Raw genomic sequence first — 10,028 nt, forward strand, 5'->3', positions numbered from 1 at the left:
GGGGGGCAGAGGTGGGGGGGAGGCTGGGGGGAGGAGGAGGGAGGCTGGGGGTGTGGGGGGGGGTCTGGGGGGAGGAGGGAGAGGCTGGAGGGAGTAGGAGGAGGGAGGGGAGGGGAGGGGGAGGTGGTGGGAGGTGGAAGGGTAATGTGGGGAGACTGGGGCTGATCAGTGGAGGCTGGTGGAGGTAGAAATCGGAGATCGGGCTCATTATAATGCATGGAATGGAATAAGGAATGGTAACACGTATGTTTGATACCGTTCCCTATTCCGTCCCTTGCATTACAATGAGCCCATCCTCCGATTTCTACCTCCGCCGGCCTCCCCTGGGCCTGATCGGCCACTGGGGGTGCAGGGGCCAACATCAGAGGCAGTTACCCACAGACACACTCTCATGACCCAGGCCCTCTACACTCCTCTGTACACGCTGTCTGTGTGGCTGTCTAGACTTCACCCTTAGAACATCTGGATCCACAACCCACTGTTTGTCTCCACCAGAGTCTTGATCATTTATTGATGTTTATTTAGGAGATGAGTTTTATGCCTCAGGGGTTTCATGGAAGTTTAAATGGGGACTCTCTCTCTGGGGCCCATGTAAATATTCAGTCACATCTCAAGTAGTGTAAAGCAGGGGAGGCTGGTGGAGTTAGAAATCAGAGGACGGGCCTCATTGTAATGCATGGAAGGGAATGAGAATTCCTCATTTCGTGCCATGCATGACAATGAGGCCCGTCCTCTGATTTCTACCCCCACCAGCCTCCCCTGGTGTAAAGACAGCCTGTGGTATCGCTACAGCATGCTCTTACGAAGACAGAAACAGAAACACTGACTCTCAGACACACACACACACACACACACACACACACACATCCCTGGGTGCTTCAGCACAGAGAGAGGCTCACTAGCCAGAAATATAACACACACAGACACTACAGCAGGGGAGGCTGCTATAACATAGCTATAAATTGCACATTCATAACCATACATAGCATATCCATAGCACAATCATAGCCATACATAGCACAATCATAGCCATACATAGCACAATCATAGCCATACATAGCACAAACATAGCCATACATAGCACAATCATAGCCATACATAGCACAATCATAGCCATACATAGCACAATCATAGTCATACATAGCACAATCATAGCCATACATAGCTATACTTCACTGCTCTCACCATATCTCTCTTGTATCTCTCTCTCTCTCTCTTTCTACCTCTCTCTTCGTCCTAGTACGTCCTGTAGGTCGGTCTGTACACCAGGGGAGGCCGGCCGGGGGTAGAAATCCAGCGCAGGCTGTCCTCCATCCTCCGATTTCTACCTCGGCCAGCCTCCCCTGGTCTGCAGCATGCTAGTTGTCCTCCATCCTCCGATTTCTACCTCGGCCAGCCTCCCCTGGTCTGCAGCATGCTAGTTTGATCAGTTGAAGTGGTGGTGGAAATGGAGTGTGAGATCATGCCAAGCGGCGCTGCTGTAAACTGCCACACTAGAGCTAACAGGCTCTGAGAGTAATGCAATTATGGAAAATAAATATTTTCATATTCACTTTAGTGTTCATTAGTCATGTATTAGTCACAGTCTCGAATTTAATCAAGCGACACTGTGGCAGAAAATTAAGTGTTAAAGATAATTCTTTATTGAAATTGGTGTTTGTTTTTTATTAATATAAGGTCAACATTACAGTGAGGGTCAGTTTCTGTTAAGTTCTTGATGATTTTTTTTTTTTTTTTTTTAAGAGAATGAAAATGTTTTCGAAACTTCTGATTTGATTTCCCTGTTTGAAGCGTGATTCATTGAATCCACTTAGTGGTAGCAGTGGGACCGATTAGCCTTGGCAGTGGAATGAACCTTAATGAGTTTAAGAAGATTACCTGCATCTGATTTGAAGCATCGCGACAAGTATTAAATATAACAGTATGATTCTCATACCATCGTCTCAAACACAATTGTACTGTGCTATATCAGATAGCACCTTCCTACACGGCTTGATGTAGCGGAGGTGGTTTGGAGTCACACCCTTGTGATGAGGTAGCCCTGCCTGAGACATCTAAACTCAAGCATCGTCTTCGGAGTTTGAGGATGTCCTCTAGGCCTAACGGTAGGTGATTGTGTCTTCCAAGTAGAGGAGACCTAGGTTCGAACCCCACCCCTCACATTGGCTCTCAATAAGTAAGCTACGCTACAGTAGCCCTGGCCTGGTAACATACCTGGGGCCGGCTGTGGTAAGCTCTCTGTGTAAAGAAAGCAGGCTGCCCCAACACTATGCTATACTCACTGTAAAGAGCCTGGTCAGGTTAGCCACCATAGTGTGAATAAGGTGTTAGCAAACAAGCTTAGGTATTAAGTGACCTTTGAACCCTTCAATGACCAAACCTAAAACCGATCACGTATCAATAACCCCTCAACCATGCTCTGTCTATGTATCCATAGCATTCTGACCCACACAACCCTACATCACCACATCTCCCCTCTCCTCCTCCTCCCCCCTCCTCCTCCCCCACCAGCCTGTCTCTCCTCTACTCTCTCTCCCCTCCTCTGGGGTGTCTCAGTGTGTGTTCGTCCTGACGGGGGGGGGGGGGTCCCTTGCATCATAAAACCACCAAAGGGATGCGGGCGTCCAACAGAACGCCTGTTTCATCTACCACTACCCCCCACCACGCCTTTTGATCAGGCAGGCAGCGAGGACCTTGTTGGTGAGCTCAGCTCCGTTCCCCTCTGTAGAACCCCACCTCTACGCCCAAACATACCCCCCCCCCCCAATCCCCCCTATCCCCCACCGGGCAGCAGCTTTCATGTGTCAGCCTGACCAGTGAGCATGTCTGTGTCTGTCAGTGGACCACAACAAAGACACCCAGCCGGTGGCCACACCCCCCACCATCTTGATAACATACAAACACAAGAAGCCCCGCCATCTTGATTACCTTCAACACACACACAAACACACACACACACACACACACACACAGACCCTGACTGGCTGACTGACCACTGTGTCTGGGTGGGTCAAGGTCTTTGGAAGAGAGCATGGCGATTTGTGTTATTAGCAAATCACTTCGTTCAGCTCTCAATTAAGTGGATATGAATTGATCTTTCATGATGTTTAGGTACTGCATGGCTGTTTGTTACACTGTTTTACATCATTGTGCATGGTGTTTTATGAGATTATTAGTTAAGTGTGAAGCTGGAGGAAAATATTAGCTAACTGAGATCATAGCACAGTCATTTAGTAGTGGCTGCCAGTTTGCAGGACCTACCTTTCAAAATGATTAATTTCATGAATTTGATCCATCACGTAAAAATGTAGGATGATTATACATTATTTCATTATACGCTCTAGAGCACGGGAGGCTGGTCGAGGTAGAAATTGGAGGACAGGCTCATTGTAATGCATGGAAAGGAATGAGGAATGATATCAAACACCTGTTCCATGCATTACAATGAGCCCATCCTCCAATTTCTACCTCCACCAGCCTCCCCTGCTCTAGAAACATCAAACCAGAGGCTAACTAGCATGTAGCATTTAGCCAAATGCTGCCATAGTGAACAGCTCAGACATGCTGTTATTGATAGTTGACCCCTGAGACCCCTACCCTTCACCTTTGACCCCTACCCTTCACCCTGCCCATGGCCCATGGTGACGGAGGTGACCGTGGCTACCACTGGGTGATGTCACACCGGGTCCAGTCTAGTGTGTCACCACTTAATTTCTTACTCTGTGGTGGCATTAACATCACACAGTCAGATGTGTTCTTCCTCTGTAGTGGTGTTGTCCCAGCTGTGGGGGGAGGCAGGCCAGGAGCACCCTGGGATATGTTGCACTAATGCACTGGTGCACTTTTTAATAAGTTATGGTGACCTCCTGTCTTCAATCGATACATGCCCTCTCATCTCTCTCTCTCTCTCTCACACACACATACACACACACACACACACACACACACACACACACACACACACACACACACACACACACACACACGCTCACAACTGCTGTTTGTAATGGTATATAGCACTTCCTGTCCTCAATCAATACATGGCCTCTCATCTCATCTCTCTCTCTCTCTCTCTCTCTCTCTCTCTCTCACACACACACACACACACACACACAGACACACGCAAGCAAGCATAGACACACACACACAATGGGACCAACTGTGAGACATGCCATGTTGCTAAACCAGTGGAAGTGAGTCAAATGTACAGTGCCTTCAGAAAATATTCAGACCCCTTCACTTTTTCCACATTTGGTTGTGTAAAAAAATAAATTATATTTTAAATAAAAATAATTTTCTATCAATCCACACGCAATACCCCATAATGACAAAGTGAAAAAGGGTTTTTAGAAATTTCTGAGAAACTTTTCTGTATTTCAATTTTAATACATTTACTGAAATTTCTAAAAACCTGTTTTTGCTTTGTCATTCTGGGGTATTGTGTGTGGATTGATGGGAAATTATTTTAATTTAATCCATTTTAAATTGAGTCTATAACACAATCAGTGGAAAAGGTGAAGGGGTCAGAATATTTTCCGAAGGCACTGTACATACATACACGCTTTTGTTTTCCATTCTGCATGCATATACATACCTTGATGGTTTTAAGTTATTGTTCTCTTCCTTCATCAGCAGGGCTCAGAAGGTTCACACACACACACACACACACACACACACACACACACACACACACACACACACACACACACACACACACATACACAGACACGTGGGAGCGAGCTGTGTTTGTGTTTCTGTCTCTCTGGAACATGCTGCTTACATACATATGTACATGCTGTGTGTCCCAATGTTAGAGTGTTTCTGTTCGAGCTGCTTCTAGTCTGTCAGTGTTTCTGTCAGGGGAGGCTGCTTGTGGTAGAAATTGGAGGCCGGGAATGGATTGAGGAATGGTATCAAACACACACCCACACATACACATACACACACACACGTGTTTGATACCATTCCTCATTCCATTACATGCATTACAATGAGCCCGTCCTCTGATTTCTACCTCCACCAGCCTCCCCTGCGTCAGTGTTTCCTGTGTTTTGTGTTGTGTTGTGTTGTGTTGTGTTGTGTTGTGTTGTGTTGTGTTGTGTTGTGTTGTGTTGTGTTGTGAAATGATTAATTAACGATTGTGTCCCTGTGGTGAACTTGAAGCAGATACTTGTCGATTTGAATACTATTAGTTTAACATGTGTCCAAAACAAACATCACAACACTAAAAAGCAACAGTTTGGCCCACTTGGGCTTCGGTACCAGTCACCAGCACAGTCACCTGACACATAAACTGTTGTTCTGTTGCTGGATATCAGTTACATTGCTGTTTATATCGATATTATATTCATATTATATTCATATTATATTCATGGACCTTTGGGTAAACAGAATATGTGATGGTTAACTTGACTGAGACGAAGGGAGGAATGGGACACTAACCCTAACCCTACACACTACACACTATGGACTACATAGTGAACACTACACTATGGACGACACAGTGAACACTACACACTACATAGTGAATACTACACACTATGGACTATATAGTGAACACTACACACTACATAGTGAATACTACACACTATATACTACATACTACATAATGAACACTACACACTACATAGTGAACACTACACACTACACACTACACCCTACAGACTACACACTATGTACTACACACTACATCATGAACACTTCACATTACATAGTGAATACTACACACTACAGACTACATAGTGAATACTTTACACTACATACTATATAATAAACACTACATAGTGAACACTGTACACTACATAGTGCATACTCCACACTACATAACAAACACTACACAATGGGTATCCATGTTTCAGATTTCTGAGCTCAGGATGTGTGACCTGTGTCTGATTGCCTGACCTGTGTCTGGCTCTCAAAGCTCTCACCCACTTTTTGTTTTGTTTTGTAGATAAGTACTCTGTGTTGAGGGTAAAGCGGGCGAGGGAGAGAGAAATACAAAATGCCATTTTTACATCTCACCTTTCCAGGTATACCTCGGCTCCGCCCCTCGGACACAACGCCACAGAGCCTGTCTGTGTGTGTGCTGACTGTGCTGTCTTCTCTCGCTCACTCCCGCCTCTCCTCCGACCAATCTCTCCTCCACCCTCCCATCTGCCTGCCGCCATCCCCCCCTCTCTCTGTCCGTCTGTCCGTCTGTCCGTCTGTCTGTCTCTCTGTCCGCTTGTCTGTCTGTCTGTCTCTCTGTCCGTCTGTCCCTTTCTCTCTCTCTCTGACCCACCCACCTACGCACTCACACACACACACGCGCACACACACGCGCGCACGCACACACACACACACACAAACCCCTCCCCCCCAACACACACACATACACACATTACCCCCCTCCCACACACACACAGGCAGGTGGTACTGCTGCCAGGCAGGCTGAGACCTGTCACCATGACACCCCCAACGACATCCCTGCCCCCCGCGGGACCCCCTCCACCCATTACCCCAACCCAGCATGCTGTGATATCCCCTGTGCCTTGATCGTCCAGCACACTTACGAACCCAACAGCCCCCCCAACCTCAACCTCAACCCCAAAATCAGAATGACAACGTTCGCCACCTCTCCTCCCACCCCAAGGTTATACCTATGACGTTCACAGGACCAGCTGAATTACGCCAGCATAGTCTAGAGGCTATTGATACTGTGTGTATAGCAATATTGTATATTTACCATTCAGTAGCAGCATATATATATATATATATATATATATATACTCAGAATTTTAACTCAATTGCTTAATTCTGATTAATACATCTAATGCATTCACAGTAGAAGTTATCCTTTGGAATTGGCTCTCCCTTGCAGTTTACGTGCAATGAGGCCATTTCACCACTAGAGTGCAGTATGTGTATCTCTAACCAAGCCAACAATCAGTCTAGTCACCTGTGCTGTGTTCATGGATGTATGCTATACACCCATGCCTGGGTACAGGTCTACAGAATGGAGCTATTTAAAGCTTTCACGTTCTAGCATTTCACCTCTGTAGATCAGTCAGTATTCTGGAAACACTTTCACTTTCACTAGGCTAACTTGGGCTAACACTGATTCCCTTAACAATGCCTACACACCCAAACACATTTGCTCTCAATGTAATCTCAGTCGTTTTGAGCTTCAGAAAGCTCAGCAGCTTTCTGAATTCACAATGCGACCTGGCTAAGGCCGTATAAAGTGCTTTGGGGGGGTCGATGATTTCTTAGAGCATATGACGCTTTCTTTGTTAAAGGTAGACTCTGGGATATGACACCATACCAGGAAGTCACAGCAACGTTTACATCAAAGATATTTGGAGGAAGTTGTGAACAACTGGTAGGCACTCGCGATACGCGTGCCAGATTTGGCCGGTTGATCGTCTCCTCTCCTTTCTTAATCGTCTTTGTTTTGACACAATCTCTGGTAGCATCACCCTGCTCTTTCTCCCATTGACATCATATCCCAGAGTCTCCCTTTAACGACCAAACTGATGCTTTTTCCTCTCGCTCTACATAGAAGGTCAATTTAGGAACAGGCCGGCCCTCTCCTCCTATAATTACCCAGTAGGAAGCCCTCTGAGACTGGCCTTCTGTCGCTCACTCTTCTCTCTCACCTCCCTCGTTTCTCTACCTCCGCCCCCCCCCCACCTCCTCCTCCTCCACCTCCTCCTCCAATCCCTCTCTTGGTTGTGTGGTGCCACATCCAGGTCCCTACCAACACCACCCCCTCCTGCCCCCTCCCTCTCTGACCCTAAGAGGGTAACAGTGGCAGCCTCTGCCCCCCAGCTACAGCCAGAGCAAGACCCCCCTCCTCCCCCCCACCACACGGTCAGTAGCCCTATCTCCCCCCCCCCCTGCCACCGGCGGCCGCTGTCCCAGATATGCCCCCCCACCCCCACCTCCACCACCACCACTACCTCCACCACAACCTCCACCACCACCCCAACCCCTGTATCCTACCCTGTACACCCCCATAACGGACACAACCATGTCACAAGCTGACACCCCCCCCCTCTCTCTCTCTCTCCTCTCAGAGCAAGCATGAGACATGAGACACCCCCTCCCTCTCTCTCTCACTCTCACACAGTGTTGCCATCCTAAAGAAAATGTGGACAAAATCATTTTAAGTGGATGTAGTGCTATTTATATGTTTGTAATGTTTTACAGAATATCTAGTTATTGCTAATATTAGCATTAGCATTTGATTATATTATATGGGAAAGATGGATAAAGCCCTTTTCCTTTTTAAAAATCAGAAAATAAATGCAGCTCTCTGTGTACTTGTGCGAGATGCAAACATCGACACACACCTGTATTGAATGATAATTACAAATTATATTCCTCAATAGTTTAATCCTAATCTGATTATTGAACCTCTATTACAGCCTATATTCTGACTTGATTTGCTCTAGTATGAGCAGTCCGTATTCCACCTTAGACAGTGGTAAAGCGAATTATAAAAGCAAATTTGAATTCAGTTCTATTGAATTCTATTGAATCCATGGAATAGATTTCTGTGGGTAGAGCTAGCTTTCACTCTAGGCTGTATGATGGCACACTGAAATCCAAGAACACGTGGCTTTAGGCTGTGTGTGTGTTTGGATTATGGAGAAGCTGCAGAACCCTAGAGATGTGTGTGTGTGTGTGTGTGTGTGTGTGTGTGTGTGTGTGTGTGTGTGTGTGTGTGTGTGTGTGTGTGTGTGTATTCTCCTGACTGCAGCTTAGACTGTGCTTCTCTGCCCCCCCTCCCTCTCCTTCCTCACCCCACCTATCCCTCCAACACCATCCTACTATCACTCCATCTCACTATCACTCCATCCTACTATCACTCCATCTCACTATCACTCCATCTCACTATCACTCCATCCTACTATCACTCCATCTTTGTGTCTTTACCACTTCCATCTGTTGTCTCCTGTGTTCTCTAACTCCGGTTCATGGATCCTCGATCCCTTGTTCCTTTCCTCTCTTCTTCTCTCTGGCTTCCTCCTTTTTCTACCTCCGCGGGGATGTCATCTCTTCTTCTGAACACACAACCACACCTCTTCTACCTCTGCTCCTCCGTTCCCCTCTTCTTTCACCTCTCCATTCTCTTCACAACCTCCTCCCTCATCCCTCCCTTTATCCTTTACTCCTTTAACAACCCTCACTCCTTTTCCTCCTCCTTTTCCTCTTCTTCTCCTCCTCCTCCTTTATCCTCACTCTCCTCTGACCCTGTCCTCCACCGCCTCTCTCTCCCCCCCCCTCCTCCTCCTCCCTCCTCCTCCTCCCCCCCCCGCACCCCTCCCCCCTGCAGGACGATAAGGAGATCGACCTGGAGCACCTTCACCACAGGGTTAACAGCCTGTGTACTGAGGACGACAGTCCCCACAAGCAGTTCTCCACCTCCTCCATCGACCTGACCCCCCTGGACATGGACTCCCTCCCCGCAGCCCGGCAGGCCCTGGAACAGATCAGCGACTTCCGCAACACCCACATCACCACTACCACCTTCATCCCCGAGCAGATCCAGACCCTCAGCCGCAGCATCTCAGCCAAGGCCGCCGCTGGCTTCACCTTCGGGGCCGTTCAGGACCACCGGACTGGGGGGCCCTTCAGGCAGAGGGCCCCCAACGGAGGATTCTTCCGCAGCCCCATCAAGACTATGTCCACCATCCCCTACCAGCCCACCCCGGCACCCAACTTCGGCTACGGGAACGACCCCGACCGGGGCACCTCCATATGAGCTGGGGGGGGGGGACAGGGGTGGAAAAAAGGGGGGAGGCGATGAATGGATGGATGCAGAGGAAGAAAGAGAGAGTTATGTGGAAACAAACACACACAAAAAAAGATCTGTGTAAATATGAATCTTTTCAGTTTCGGGTTTTATGGGGATTTTGGGGTTTTGGTGGTGGAGTGATGGAAGAGGGTCAGGGGGAGAGGGGGAGAGGGGGGTGCTTGTTCTGCTGAAACCCTGTGGTGAGATGAGGTGAGGGTCGGGGGGTGGGGGGATGGGGTTTGGGGGA

The 10,028-nt window shown here is 47.8% G+C and overlaps 1 protein-coding gene across 1 annotated transcript in view; it reads left to right on the forward strand.

Annotated features, from left to right (window-relative positions):
- Positions 1 to 9,748, forward strand: part of grid2 (glutamate receptor, ionotropic, delta 2) — a gene marked incomplete at both ends in the record, with an annotated part of 302,816 nt that extends 293,068 nt beyond the window's left edge. The window contains one exon of the mRNA XM_083673951.1: positions 9,320 to 9,748. Coding sequence (XP_083530077.1) covers positions 9,320 to 9,748 — 429 coding nt within the window. The remainder of the gene's footprint in view (positions 1 to 9,319) is intronic.
- Between the last annotated feature and the right edge of the window lie 280 nt (positions 9,749 to 10,028).

This window comes from Argentina silus (genome assembly GCF_951799395.1).
Source record: "Argentina silus genome assembly, chromosome: 7".
Taxonomy (NCBI): Eukaryota; Metazoa; Chordata; class Actinopteri; order Argentiniformes; family Argentinidae; genus Argentina; species Argentina silus.